This window comes from Clarias gariepinus, chromosome 10 (genome assembly GCF_024256425.1).
Source record: "Clarias gariepinus isolate MV-2021 ecotype Netherlands chromosome 10, CGAR_prim_01v2, whole genome shotgun sequence".
Classification (NCBI taxonomy): Eukaryota; Metazoa; Chordata; class Actinopteri; order Siluriformes; family Clariidae; genus Clarias; species Clarias gariepinus.
In genome coordinates this window covers 17,182,099-17,198,318 of record NC_071109.1, presented here as the reverse complement: position 1 = coordinate 17,198,318, position 16,220 = coordinate 17,182,099, and the positions used below count along the sequence as shown (strand labels likewise).

The 16,220-nt window shown below is 38.0% G+C and overlaps 1 protein-coding gene across 6 annotated transcripts in view; it reads right to left on the bottom strand.

Moving 5' to 3' along the window:
* The window catches only part of ablim3 (actin binding LIM protein family, member 3), a 78,119-nt gene that overhangs the window by 29,185 nt on the left and 32,714 nt on the right, over window positions 1–16,220 (bottom strand). For all 6 annotated transcript variants that reach the window (XM_053505918.1, XM_053505913.1, XM_053505914.1 and 3 more), the window contains exons 4-7: window positions 9,575–9,690; window positions 6,917–7,043; window positions 6,440–6,533; window positions 424–511 (exon numbers count right to left, since the gene is read on the bottom strand). In XM_053505918.1, coding sequence (XP_053361893.1) covers window positions 424–511; window positions 6,440–6,533; window positions 6,917–7,043; window positions 9,575–9,690 — 425 coding nt within the window. The remainder of the gene's footprint in view (window positions 1–423; window positions 512–6,439; window positions 6,534–6,916; window positions 7,044–9,574; window positions 9,691–16,220) is intronic.

Sequence of the window (16,220 nt, the reverse complement as noted above, 5' to 3'; positions counted from 1 at the left end):
TTAACACTTATACTGTAGTGCAGTTGAGTGCTTGAATCTGATTGGTCAGAAGGCATAAGCTACTGTATCACAGCACAGTTACTTATGGCTATAACATGAAAAATATTGCTTTTTTCTAATGTATTGTTTACATAGTACACAGGCCATGTATGGCAGATGCTTTTTATAACCTGGGATTAATAACAAACAGATAAAAAAATATGAGAGTGAGAAGAAAAAGAAGAGCAAGGCTGGTGAGGGACTAATTTTATGGCAGGTACATATGACATTACATTGCTAAAATGAACAATATTTAAATTGCTAACATATGGAAACTCTAATCATTCTCAAATTGCTGTGTTATGGGTGAGGAAGCACACTGCCCCACACTGAACTGATCATGCCCGGTTTTAGTCAGTTTAATCTCTTTGGGTGTTCCCTCACCTGTCAGGTACATTTCTTCTCCTTCTGTAAACATCATCTGACACCAGGCACAGCGTGCACATGTGGGGTGATAGTGCTTTCCTCCAGCCTGGAGAGAGAAAGAGAAATATTGTTAACCTGTAGTAATTATGCTAAATTGATTGCATTAAACCTTGGCATAATGCATTGAATAGATTTCAGGTTGTGTCTGCACCTGCATTCCTTGGTTTTTGACTCTGGATTACCCTTGTTTGATATTGACAGCATTTTGACCTCTGCTACAGGATATGATTACAAGTCATGCTCTAATAAAGGAGATAGTGAAATTATTTATTCCAGCTAAGATAAAACCATCATCAACTATTAACACTTAGTCACCTTCTTGACCATTGCCAGAGGTCAGTAATTCTTCTAAGTCTAATGATATTGACAATAAGTTTAGTGACTAAAACAAAGAACCATTTTCATTCACAAGCTTATTCTCACTGTTGATAAATTGCAAATTACTTAATTTTTTTTAGCTTTTGTTTTGCACCACAAATAATGCCAAAAAATAATTTAAATGGGCGAATAATCATATTTTTTTTTCCTTTTGTAAGTATGTTTAAATGTATCTATTATTAAAGAATGTCCTTAATATTGCTTTCATTGTTTATATTTACAGAATATATAGCTCGCTCCCATTTCCTGTCAGTAATACAAATACTTACACACTCTATATAGAATCAGAATCATGATTTATTGGACAAGCACACTTGTGCTTGTGATGTGCTTATAGACATCACACATTTTATTGAAAAAAAAAAACATAGACAATGCCGGTAAGATAACATGTTTGATAAAAATAAAAATAGCTGGAGCCACCTTTCTACAGCTTCATAGAGTTTTCAGTCTCAACTGATAGTGCACTAACTTCATCCATAATTGTTTCTCTGCAAGTAGCTCAGGAGGTTGCTAAAAATAGAATGTACTTATAGCCTTAATAGTATTTCCTCATGTTTCATAATAACCTAAGAACACTCTACAAATAGTGAGAAACCAGCAGAGGTGTTCTAAGTTTAACAGAGAAAATGTCAAGAACAAAATATGGACTATTGCCGGGTTCATCACATGGTTCAGTACGTATATTTTAAAGCTTGGTTTCTTGTTTCTTTCCTGTTACATTCTGTAGTACAGTGTCTACACTTTCCATCTTATACTTTGGCTATTTCTGGAATATACAGCTGTCATCAGGATGTCTAAAATTTCAGTCTTGACTGTGAAAGTCCCATGTACATGTGAAAATGCATCACATGTCTCTTGGGTACTGAATAAATGGATTATTTCACACATATTTCAGAATGGTTTTGTGATTGTATGTATGTCCTCTTTATGAAATGCCCTCATGAAATTATTGCTGTGTAAAAATGCAGATGTGGGGGGAAAAAAATGAAATATTCAATGAGTGTCTCCTGCAGCTTGGAGGAGGCCCTTTCCCACTAAGCTGCCTTAGACTACCCTGTAGCTATTTTTAATAACACCTCACATCTTTTTCCCAGCTGAAAAAGTAAGCAAAAAGCTCCTGCTTTTCTGTGCAGAACCATTTCACTCTTTCAATAAATTTAACCTGCTCACTGATCCTCGAACTAACCATTCTCCAAAAATGAATACTACCTAAAGTAAGACTGTTTAGAGCAGATAAAAACAGGTAGAGGATGGCAAAATGCGGGGCCAGAATTTGTTACAAAATGCACACTCGGTCTGAATAAAAAAATCCAACAAAGGCAACAAGTGCAAATCAAACATCCAGGAGAAGTATTCAGACAGGTGACTAATTGTGTAGAAAATGGATGGCTCTGTTACAATGTAAAGAGGGATTTTGCTCACATGGTATGAGTTCATATTTCTCCTTCAAACTATGTAAAATTTCAGGGAATAGTGAAGGTGAGAAATAAAATGAAAAGAACTTAACAAATGATAAATAAATCGATTATCATTTGCATTTGTTGTTTGAACTGTCTACAGTTAACCACATTGTCTAAAAGCTACAACTTTCCCTTATGTTTGGGCTTAAAAGATGCCCTGAAGTGGTGCTCTCTTCCCCTGTAAATAGAGCATGTTTTGAGTTGACTAATAATGGTAAAGTGACAATTTTGGATCTCTCTTTAGTGAACTCAGATGAAATATGCTTAAAAGCATTTTTATCCTGTTAGCATTTTCAAAAGTTTGAGGAGCAGATCAGTAAGGCAGAACCTGTTATTCAGCAGTATTATAATATTTTTTTATTTTGTATATTGTTTCATTTAATTTTTGTAGCCAGTTAACCCAGTAATTTTTATAGCAATGGTGGTTTTTGCTGGGCCAGGTTGCTAGCCTGATACCCAACCCTCCTAAGGTAAAGTGATTATTTTATGGCAATAGGGTTAAGAGCCTTGGCAACAGTGGCAACCCAGCGGTGGCGGAGCTTGGCTCTCAACCCTCTGATCAGCAACCTACAGCCTCAAATGCCTGAGCATTGTTATACTGTAACAGCTTTTTAATTTTTAATTAGTCCACAAAAACGAAGCTAAGATAGATGTATAACTAAAATTATACAAATAGAAAATAGAATTTCTTTTAAAGATATTAAAGAAAACTTAGTAAAGCAAGTATCCACATCACTTAGCTAATATCGTACTTTGTTAATGCACAGTAAGGTAAGATGCCATGAACTTAATCTTGATTTTTTTTTAGACCTTTCAAATTTCTGAAGAATTGCCTGTTCAATAAACTTTTAAAGTAATTTCACAGGTTTTCTAAAAGATCTATCATTCAAACGTTTTTCGACTTCTGGAGGCATTATTTTGATGACCTGGATTTCTTCTCTTACATGATGGATGGTGAGATAACCAGCTCTCTAACAGAGGCTCTGTAGGTTTTGTGTTTAAGTACTTTGGCATTTGGAGCTATTCATGAGTATATTCATGACTAGAACATCACCCCAGCTAAAGAGAAGCAATCATTGTATGGTTGGGATGCAATTATGCCAGAATGGATATTATGCATTGGTACCCTGTACTACGATAGGGCTCTGTCATCTACCACAGTGAAACTGAACTGACTTACAGGGAAAAGGGTTAATGTTGTCTACAAACTGAACTGTATTTATTGTTTTTAATGTTACACACGGACTTTTAGTACCATTGTAATTTAAAAAAGTGCGGGTTTGTGAATTTATAGTGTTTTGCCAAAAAAAAAAAAAAAAAAAAACCCTAAATTCATAGTTACGATCAAAACTATTTTTACAGAATATTTTGGAATTTGAGACCCTTGTGTCATTTTGTAAAATAATTTTTGCTTCTTAAAAGTCCACTTGATTAAAAAAAATACTGCATTGCATTTTTTTTTCCAAAGCTTATTTTTTAAAAACATTATGGCATTTTTTTGTTCTTTGATTTATGGGAAAGTCATTGATGATATGTTAATGTATTTTCAGTGTGGAGTTTGTATTACAGTATATTGAATTTGAGAAGGTGCTTGTATCTTAAACTTAGTTACAGCCAAAAGTGACTTAAGCCGTCTGTTTATTTAATGTGTGTACTTTTTACCATCTAGAATGCTAACACTATCTGGTCTAAACAAAATGTCCTGGCAGACTAAAGGACAAAAAAATATTAGGAAAGAAAAATCAGAAATGACCAGTTGTTACTGTAGATTTTTATACATTTTTACACGAGCATTGCCTCTTCCTTAGCCATTTAAATTAAGGTTTAATTGGCTTATGGTGGCTAAAAGCAATCCTGTGTAGCACATGTGATGCCAAACATTCTCTTTTTGTGCAGTGTTTTTCTCCCTCATTTCTCGCACTCTCTGTGTTCACACATTTAATATACTTCTTCCTCCTCTTTATCTCATTGTCTCTCACTACCTTATTAACTCTCTCTAGGTGTTCTCCATTCTGAACTCCTCTCCCCTGAGTCCTTTTTAGTGTTCTCTGTTTATGGTAATGCCAATAAATGTCTGTTAAGTATTTGCTGGAGAGCTGTGCTTTAAAAGCAATTCTTATCACCCATTCATCTTTTCATATCTAACGTTTGATCTTTTTATAGGCATGTCCTGCCAGAGGCCAGGTGCGGATTAGTTTAAATTCTCTGTTCATAACTATAAAAATGAATTAAAACATTAAAATAAATTTAAACTCACTTTTACTTTGGGATGATGTGTATGCAGCAGCATCCTTTCCTATTTACAGCATCATTTCCTAGACTGTTATCATTGGCAGGCCCACCATATGTCCTATCTGTAAATGTTCCCACATGCATTCCAGATGTTATGTCACTAGGATGTAAATGTTACTAGGGAAGACTTGGAACTATGGAATTATATGAACCTGCCCCCTTACATTTCAGCAAGATTTATGGAAATGAGTGCATGTCTAAAAGGGGCTTTATGAGCATAGTGGATGAGCATAGTGGATCTTAAGCCAAAACATGCTCTTATCTAGTGAAGTTTATCTAACTTCTTAAGAAGGTATAATCGGTGACCTCATATTTTCCAGTCCTAAATTTTAGGCAGTTGGGGTAGGGTGTGTTTGACTCTCCGTCATTCTCATGACTGTCTTGGTCATGTTCTGGCCGTGCCCTGCTACTGAGCAGCCCTGCTCATTTCCTGTCATGCCCTGTTTTGTCCCAACCATGCCTGGGTCAGTTCAAGCCAAGCACTACCCAGACACAGCCATGTCTTCAAGTTGCTCAAGAAGTTCTCCTTCAAGTTTATCAAGTTGTTTTGTCCAATGAGCCATGCCGTGTGCCATCCGAGCTATGTCCTGCCCCTACCCACCATGCCCTACCTTATGCCATGGTTACTGGTTATGGTTACTTTGTTGTCTTGCTAATCTTGTATATCATTAATCATCAGTTTATTGGCCAAAATATCATCCAATGGTTTAAAAAATAAACTAACCTATTTTCTAGTCAAACAGATGAATAGAAAACACATATTGCAGTCTACATTAGTTCAAAGAACCAAACTGAAAAGTGTCATGTGGAAACACAATTTGGTCAGTTGTTAAGTCTGTTCTCCTCTTCTTACATTTCTGGTTTTCTTTAGCGGCAGATCCAAAGAGTTTTCATAAAAACAGGGTAGATTTTGCAGGGCTGATTTGCACACAGACATCATGATGGCTTAATTGTAATCACTGGCACCCCTCTCCCCCTTTGTGTGAATAGATGTTGCATGTTCTCCCCATACTTGATGAGTATCCTCGGGTTGCTTTGGTTTCCTCCCACAGTCCAAAGCCATGCAGTTTAAGATTGGTGTTTTCGAATTGCCTATAGTGTAAATTGTGTGTGGTTGTAAGCTTTAAAGGGTTGTCTACCAACCAGCATGCCCTCCTGTTTTTGGGCACTAATTTCAATAGGAAAGGCTCCGGCTCCCTGTAATCCAACATAGGATAAGTGGTAAAGATAGATTCCCACAGAGGAAAGCAAATTTTATTCCCTTTGCTTCCAGCCAATTTGAAATTAAGATCTGTAAAAAGTTGAGTGAATGCTTTTAAGTTCCACCATTCAGGAGCCTGTGTAGCTATTTATATACAGTAACCATCACTCCATCTATCCATCTAGGGACCTCTGTAACTAGGGGCAGTGAAGGGCCAAGGCAGACCATTGTATTTATTTTCATTTTACATCCGTGGTAGGACAACATTCACATACTATGGGCAATTTGGGAACACCTAAATCGGCATGCCTTTGGACTGTGGAAGAAAACCAGAGTACATGGATTAAACCCACCAAGCACGGGGAGAACATACAAACTCCATGCACACAGACCGCGATGCACGGAATCAAACCTGGGCTCTGTAGGTCCTACAGGGATAACTGCATGCTTACATGCCTCAATATCACCAGTGTAACTTGCATGAGTGAATAATTTACTATGGTGAGGAAACCCGCAATTCAACAATGCCAGTAGTACATAGCCACAGGTCTGCTGGAGCATAAGAGCATAAGATGTGAGAACCTGAACAGACATGAAAATTAGGGGTTTATTTTATAGGTTAGTGGGCCATCATACCCACCTCAAGTACTCGCCCACTGATGTATCTGCTGCAGGTCTCACACTTTACCCCAAACTGGGCATGGTAATCTGATTCACAATAAGGAGTCCCATCTCTGAACAGAACAGCAAATAATTAAAAAAAAGCAAAACACAAATTATCAAAGAAACCAAAAATGGTACAACAAATATACCACTTTGAAACTGCCAAAAGTATTCATTTGGCTCTTTTTGTAAGAAAAGTATGATTTTTAAATAAACAGCATAACAACCCAGGGGCTATGAAAAATCTCCAATGACAAACCTCAAACCACAGACTGAACTGTAAAAATAATTACTGTGTAATGGAAACCTTAGGTTTAGTTTTAGGTTATGCTGCAGATTACTGCATGACTAAATCATGTTTGGTCTTAAAACACATTTGGCTCACATACACTGCAAGTTTGTTTAAATGAGGCATTTACATTGAATAAAATAGGAGGGAAAACTGCATGCTCACTTGCTTATGTATTCTCCAGTGAGAACAATTCCGCAGGTCTGGCACTTAAAGCAGCTGACATGCCACTGTTTCTCTAACGCCAGGAGAGACTGGCCCTGCTTGATCTCCTCTTTACAGCCTGCACAGTCTAGGGAGACAGAGAGAGAGAGAGAAAGGGAATTTCAACTGTCCAGTAAATCAGGCCATAAATCTGAGAAACATTAAAGCAAACCGCAATTTTCGTCATTATTTGTTTTGATACATACAATATAAGGCTCAGGATTTTGCAGAATAGAGTGACATATCCTTTTTTCATCACAAAATAGGCAACATGATAAATTTTTATATGAAAATATATTTTAAGCAATTACACATTTACTGCATTTGGTAGACACCCTTAATCAGAGTAGGCGTGCATTTTAATCTCATTATACATCTGAGCAGTTGAGGGTTAAGGGCCTTGCACAAGGGCCCAACAGGAGTAACTTTGCTGTTGTGGGGTTTGAACCTTCTGAACTGCAGGCCAATGCCTTTACCACTGAGCTACCCCTGACCACAAAATGACAGAGGGGGAAAAAGGTTGGGCACATAGGCAAAGAAACAGCACAGATAAATAGGCCACAGTGTTTTTATTGTTATTTTTGGTTGTTTTTATGACCAAAAAAAAATCATAATAAAAATCATAATCAAATTGAAGTTTTACCTTTTTGAAATGTCGTTCCCATATTCTGGTAGTGGTAACATTTATTCTATATAAAAGTGATAACTTTGGTTCTACCTGACACAGTTTAAAAATACACAGTTTAGTGTTTTTTTTTTTGTGAAAAAAAGAAGAAATAATGAAAATCTATTGTAACGGGTTCGACCCATGTTGCACGGACGGCACCATAAAGCACAGACATGAGGTGAGGTCTTAAGGGAACAAGAGTAATTTATTTAGGATGGCAGAATGGCAGCGTGTGCCCGCGTAGACAGCAGCTCCTCTACAAAGTCCCCAGCGACCCAACAGACCCCGAGCTACACACCTCTCCATGTTTTATAGCGTGGGGAGAAGCCCGAGATCATTAGAGGCGATAACTCACCAGCCATACCTAATTCCCTGGCCCCGCTCCCTCGCGCACCTGCAGAAGGGTAGGCCGCCTAGCTAGTGATCTTCAGAGTGAGCGAGGAGCAATACTGATTTGGGCGCACGCCCATTACAGGCGCACACCATGACAATATTTATAATGAAAATTTTTTTCTGTATTACCTATGCTGTGTTTCTGTGCACGATCATGAAAGCCGCCTAATACAGTATAATGTCTTGTGCACACATTCACACACAGACACAGTAGCAGTAAGAGGTGACTGTGGAGGTGTGTGAAGCATAAGTGTAAGCAGGCACTCCTGTACTGAAAAGTCTGCTGGTCATTTGTTTTCATTTGGACATTTGCAGCTATTTTTAGATGTAGTAACCTGGTACACTCTCCTCAACACTCTCTTCTACACACTCCAAAATGTAATTCCCTTTTAAACCACAACTTCATTTTGTATTTTGTATTATTTAATATCCATCTCTTAATACTACTATCATCTGCATACTCTGTACATTTACTGATATTAGAAAGATCGGTGTGGCACTGAGAAAAAACCCAGAACAAAGCAGACTTAGACTTAAGCCTTAGACTAACTTCTTTGATCTTGGTTAATACTACTTACACATGCACACGCGCACACACACACACACAAAGAGGCCTTACACCTAACACCTGCTCCATTCTCCCTTCAAAGACATGCAAGACTATACACAAATTAGCCATAACATTAAAACCACCTGCCTAATACTGTGTATTTCCCCTTTGTGCTTCCAAAACAGCATCAAAGTCCTGTCAGTTGCAAGGTGGAGCCTCCATGCATACTGCAGGCTAGTTTGTCCAGTACATCCCACAGATGCTTGATCAGACTGAGATCTGGGGAATGTGAAAGCCAGGTCAATACCATGAACTGGTATTGGGGTGTACTTGGTCAGCAACAATAATTGGGTAGGTGCTCTGTGTGAAAATAACATACATATGAATGCCATGAACCTTTCTTTCCCAGCAGATTATTGCTTCTGCTGGCTTACCTTCTTCCCATATAACCTTTTGCCATCTCTCCCCCTTGATGTACACACTCCTGGTCTAGTTCTGGTGCTCACATAACCACTGTAAGTGTACTAATTTGTTGACTGTCTACCCCGACCACCTCAGTGCGACTTGGGGGCCCGTGTCTCTGTCACAATTGTTTACAATTTGCCCATTCAATAAATGTCACTTGTCACAGGTGCTTACTTGCCCATTTGTCCTGCTTTCAACACATCAACATTAAGAACTGACTATATGCTTACTGTTCAATATACTGTATCCCACCCCTTGACAGGTGCCCTTGTAACAGGATAGTCAATGCTATTCACTTTGCCCGTGTGTGGTTTTAATGTTATGGCTATTTGATAGTTAAAACATAACAAACGATGCATAGATCCGTAATGTCAGACCATAAAGTGTTATATTCAAGTGATACTTAGAAGTTTTTAAAGGATGTACAGTACACATATTTACACATCCTGAAGAACTTTAAAGGCCCATAACAAGAATAAACTGCACTGGGAATTTTAAAGACATTTCATTCAGAAAACATTTTCTTATTTAGAGAGGAACTTACGACTGGGTCCGTGAATCTTAACCGGCTCATTTGAAGGAACAAGCTTGTGGGAGCACTGCTGACACATACAATCCTTCCCACTAAATGTTACTCTGTCTCCAATTGGAAAGGGTTTTCTATAATGGAAAGAAACAAGGAATACTTATATAAGAAAAGTTACACATCAAAACAATAACAGCACACAATCTGCACAATCCGAATGTGTATGAATGCCATGGAACACATCATGCTCAACTGTCAATTATAAAGAACAAGAGCATCTGAGGTCAATATGCATTTTTAAATTTGGGTTGATTTCCAGCTGTAAAAAGAAAGAAAATTGTTTAATATCTGATTTAACACTCTTTGTAAATTACAATTCTAAAAATGCTGGGGTTCAGAGAACATTTCACTTTTAACTCTTTTAGCCACATGAATAGTCACACCAGTAAATGTAAAATTGCATTGTTCAGTAGTTTTTCTTGAACATTTCACTCCTTGCATTTACAGTATTCACCGCCTAAAATAGTCCCAGGGGTTTCCCAGAATGAAACACATGTGCGATGCTGAATATTTAGCAACCTGACCAGGTCTTGCTGGTGCTGGCCCCTGCCAACACCAACAGCAGAAAAAAAAAACATGGGTGAATCAGATTTAGGCAGCAAAATATAACACACACGCATAGTTATTTTGCGGACAGGATAGAATTGCTACCCCAGATATCCTCTTTCAGATCATTACTTAATGAGTGTGTAATGAGTAATGCAATAATCCAGCACTTCCATCTTCATCTACACCAAGGTTTTGAAATCCAGTTCTCGAGGCCTTGGCGAACACCTTCACCACTGTTTGTAATTTACCAACACTTGAATGCACCCAAACCTGGCAATTAACAGATTAGCTGAATCAGCTGCATTTGGGAAGAAAAATCGGCAAACTATGCTGGACACTGGCTCTCCAGCAGCCCTGATCCACGCTATAATCACACTTCACCAAAAACAAATCCTATTACAGACATAAACTCCTACAGTGAGATTTCAACTATATTTATAGTCAGTCATGACCCAAGCATTAAGTCAACCACTGAGCAGAATAACTTTTGATTGGTTTAATTACAATGTCCAGAAATGTTCTGTGTGGTACTGTAATTGCACACTAAGACACAAACCTGTAAAGCAATCCACAAAAAGTGAAAAATGCTTTAATGGCGCTGGAAGTAATCCCAGAGCTACACTACTGCAGACAGTAACCCTGATCCTTTTATGTTCTTTCAGCACTTTTATTTATTTGTAATGTTTATTTTTAGCACAGTAAATACTATATTCCACATCTATTCATAGACTTCCTGTAGATACAGAGAGATGTTCTTGTGCTATGCAGTAATGCCTTTGCGTGCCCACTTGTCTGACCAGTTTGCCTGACCTTGTTGATATCAGTTGCACTCGTTACATTGTTTTGATTTTTCCATGTCTATGAACATTTCACAATCAATATTAATTAAACATTGGTACACAAATGTCTTCCCACCCTCAGAACTAGAATTACTGGATCATAGGAGAACTACAGCTTGGTGAATGGCAGTCTTTGCTCATGAGGTAGCAGGCTGTCATGCTGCCATTTACTGTGTGGCCCGTCTGATAAGAGTTTTGTAGGCTACTCCAAAAAGAAAAAAAAATCCCGCTGAGCTATTTTGTGGCCACTGCCAGTGGGAGTCTGTGAAGCAGTTCCAGTCTTTCTTGGCAAACAGATTTTTCTCTTCATGTACATTTATCAAATGTTAATCTGTCCCTTGTTGCTAAATGTAAGGAAAATAAAAGAATTAAGTAAGTGATTTAATGTAACTAATTTCCCCTAACACTGTAAATTAGGAAACAGTAGGAAACAAGTTAAATGGCAGACAGGAATACAGTATTGCTCTGACTGCCTTACTCATACTGTAGTTAAGATCTTCTATAATTGTCTTCTGGTTGGATACATGATGTAACATCGTCTTCTAAGCACTGAACTGAACTTCTGGAGAAAAACAATTGCAAAAGAATCATAGATGATGAAATTACAAAAGCCAATAAACAAGTTTATGAAAAGCAGAAGATGTACCCCGCCATTCAGCTTGACTAGATCTGTTTCCTTCAGCTTAAGGGGAACAATTAATCTTCAACATGCAATCCAATTTGAGTAATGGCAGTTCAGAGTGTGGCAGGCAGGTAATGGATCAACCAGGAAGGGCATCCCTGAGCTTGCTCCTCATTCATTTTTTGTCATTCTGATGATGTGGTTTAGGAATTGGTTCTTACAATATATTCCATCTTCAGTCATGAAAAGTCACATTAAACCTCTTTGCTTTTCTACCTATTTTGACATTTAATTTCCTTGTCAGTACTACTTCTCTCGTAGTACTCTACTTCACATTCGGTTAAACAACAGAAATGAACAGAAAGAGTGGGAGAAAAAAGAGACAGATGGGAGGAGGCATGTACTCAATGTATTTGTTAGTAAAAGAAACTCCTGATTTTTTTATTTGGACCTTACAGAGGTTGGACAATGAAACTGACACACTGACCAATTTAGTGTTGGAGGTTTCATGGCTAAATTTGACCAGCCTGGTGGCCAATCTTCATTGATTGCACATTCCACCAGTTAGAGGAGAGTGTGAAGGTTTAATTAACAGAGAAATAGCACAGTTTTGCTTAAAATATTGCAATGCACATAACATTATGGGTGACATATCAAAGTTCAAAAGAGGACTTTAAAAACATCCTAAAAAAAATAAAACCACAGCTGCACAACTCACTGCAGAATTAAATGTGCACCTCAACTCTCCTGTTTCCTCCAAAACTGTTCGTCGGAAGCTCCACAGTCAATGTACATGGCCAGGCTGCTACTATATAGCCAAATCTTTGGTCACTCGTGCCAATGCCAAATGTTGGTTTTAATGGTCCATGTGCACCCAAAAGTTCAAACATTGTATCCTAAAGGCGGTGCCGTGTATTAGACACCAATACACACCAATACACACAGCAAGACTGGTGACAGAGGGGTTTGATCAACATGAAAGTGAAGTTGATCTCCCATGGCCTACACAGTCACCAGATCTAAATATTATTGAGCCACTTTGGAGTCTTTTGGAGAAGCAAGTCTGAACGTTTTCCTCCACCAGCATCAGGTATCTATTCTGCATCTGGCCACTATTCTGTAAGAAGAATGGCTCAAAACCCATCTGGCCACTGTGCAAATTCAATATCAACTTCAAATTTTATTTGTCACATACACAGTCATACACAGTACGATATGCAGTGAAATGCTTAGGCAACTGCTCATGACCTTAAATAGAAGACTAATATGAGAATTAAAATATAGGGTAAATAAAACTAGAAAAGAATAAACTAAAATATAAAAAATAAAGTTAAAAAAATACATAAATAACTGTACGACAAAAATACACAATATAGAAAATATAGAAAATATAGAAAGTGCAGGACTTGTATCTGTCATTCCCAAGACAAATTGATGCAGTATTAGTTATGGACTCAGAGAATTAATCATTATTGAGCCACTTTGTTTTGGAGAAGCGAGTCTATCATTAGTCTGAGCATTAGAATTATTGGATCAAAATAAAGCTATCTGCAAAGCTCAGATTTTTCTCTCCTTTTTTTATCATTTAAAAAGGTCTATTTAAGTTTATTTGGCAATAATTATTATTTATAATAATAATGATTATTATTATTATTTACTATAAATCCTTTACGTAATAAAAAAGGTAGATACTGTACGTAAATTCTACGGACTTATGCTTTGCATGAAAAAGGTAGTACTATAGATGTTACTATTAGGAACAGATGCAAGGGTGATCTTTAATAATCAAGTCGTTTAACAAACACTGGAATCAAAACTGGTAAACAGGCAGAATCAAGGCAACATTGGAGCAAAAACAAGAAACCTTAAAACAGATCAAAAATAAAATAACAGTACATCTGCATAGGAAAAAAAGACGTTGCAGTGACTGGTAAAGTCTATTATTTTCAAAAAATATTAAACTGAGTTTTTAAGTTCTTATATATGGTGATGGTGTGTGTGTGTGTGTGTGTGTGTGTGTGTGTGTGTGTGTGTGTGTGTGTGTGTGAAAGAGAGAGAGAGAGAGCAAGTGTGTGTGTAAGTGTGTGTATGTGTGTGTGTGTGTGTGTTTGTGTGACAGAGAGAGAGAGAGAGAGAGAGAGCGCAAGTGTGTGTGTGAGTGTGTGTATGTGTGTGTTTGTGTGACAGAGAGAGAGAGAGAGAGAGAGAGAGAGAGAGAGAGAGATTGAGTCCAGATGTTCACAGCTGGTAATTAGGTCAACTGTGTGTACTGGAAGCTGTAGGCGGCCATGTTTGTAGGATATGTGCTGTATTCTGTATTCTGCACCAGACAATAATTGTGAACTCACAGTGTTCACTGGAATGCTAAAATGCCTGAATACATGTTAAACAGGAGCTCTGCTGTTCAGAATGCAGTGGGTAGACCACTCAGTGGAATTAGATGCAATGAGTTGGAAAATCTGTTCGCCATAACCATTATGGAGATGTTGTCCTGAGATGGAGGAAGGTCAGGGAAAAGTTGATTGCTATGTGTGGTCAGGGTGAGGTGTGGGGAAAAGTATGAGCTTACCGACCAGCAGGTTTCAGGGTACTTTGCCTTTAGCGTTATGTGCTAGAGCCAGTACCAAGCCAAGGGCCAAGGTACCAAGTGGCTAGTCATTAGTTTGTCTCTGTGCTGGGTGGTATAAACTTTTTACCCTTGGAAGATCTGTGGGGGTACTGAAAAGCTCTTTGCCCACCTCCCAAGTAATTGCTTCCACAAATTGTGATTCTAGCTGTGTTCATTCTTTAAAGGGTTTTGCTTAATACTGGATATAAATGAGACAGTAAGACAGTGTTGAAATTTCTTTGATCCTGTGCAATAGCAGATCATGAATTTAAAGCATGCAAAGAGGGCCCACTGGGAGGAACCCTGTGTTGAGCAGGGTGATTAATGGGGCTGTAAATATAAAAAAAAAAACCTTTGATAAAACAACAGTAAAAAAAATAAACTTACTAAGAAGTGTTGTAGCTCCTTGATGGTGGTGGAAACTGGTTACTGCTAACACCTTGTCTTTATCCAATGATGTATCAAAGAAATACATCCTTCTGGATGTGACATCTACATTTTTATCCTTTAATATAGAGTTGGCTCTTAACAAGACATTCTAGGACTTTCTTCACATGGCTGATATACACAGGAAAGTCTGGAGAGTATATTAAGTTGTCATTTAATGACAAATTTCTCTAGCATCTCCAATATAATATTATTGAAAAGACACTAGAAAAGCACAGAATCTAAAGATATCCATTTGCATTATCTCATGCTGGTAGTGGCCGGAGATGGTGCTAGAGGTAGTCTTCCATTTGTCCCCCTTTGAATGTACACCAAAATGTATATGTGACTATACTTCAGGTTTAGTTTGGTAGATACTTTTGCTTTTTGTAGTTGCTTCTGAGCATCTTCTGAGCATTTTTTTTTTTACAATATGTTTTTATCCCTTTGACCCAACGCACTGACCCAACGCACTGACCCAACACCCTAAGGCCTTCCCCGTGATGTCTGGAGACTTTATTCATGTGATACACTCACTGCTACCCCACCAGAAAAGTTTTACGATATCTAGAGGGAATGTTTGAGAGTACTGAGTGGAGTTGGTTGCAGGAGCCTTATGGAGAAAATATTACACATGACCAACTACCTTAACTTCCATGTGGACTGAAGGACTGTGCTGAGTAACAGAGTAAGGCCATTCATCACATCTTCTACCTGAGGTTGTGAATAAGGCATAGTCTCTCTACCCAAGATGAGCTCTCTACTATGAGCATCACAGGGGAGTAAAGGAGCCTGACAGAGTACTTTGTGACCAAGGGCAGGTTATGGTGCACTTAACCTCTTATAGATGTTTCACCAGCCTTCTCTTCTATGCTGCAGTGTGGTGAGGAGTCTAAGAACAGCACATGTCCAAACGAGATTGCCAGGGGAGTTGGCTCTGTAGTCGGACTGGAGATACACTATCTGGAGTCAGTACTTAAGTGAAGGACTACAAACAACCTGCTCTCTGCTTGCTAAACAGAGAAGTAGGTTCAGTGGCAAGCTTCTGTTAAAGAGCTGCTCAATAGACAGACTAAGGAAATCCTTTGTCCCCAGCGCTATGCGATTCTTTGAAACCTGTCTACATTGCCAGGGATACAGGGAATGGGCATTTTGGCCTTTTTAGCCTCACTCTTACCACTATTACCAAATCTAATTTGCACTGATCTTGTGATTACCTGAACTATCTTTCGCTATTTTATGCATTATATGTACTTTATTTTACTTCTTTTTTATTTTGTTACTTATTTTCTTTTATTCTGGCTATATAGAATTTTTACCCCTATCTTTCTATCGCTCTCTCTCTTTCTCTCTCTCTCTCTCTCTTTTTATTGTACCAAAATTATATGGGTAATAAAAGGGCAATAGTTACAGTATGGACACAGCTAGTGAAATAATAATAGCCACATTGTAAAATACAGTGGAGCCATGTCATAAATTTAATTCGTTCTGGGAGATGAGTTCTTGCATACTGTATGCGCAGCCAGATCATTCTTGTCTTGTTTTGTCTTCAAAGGTATA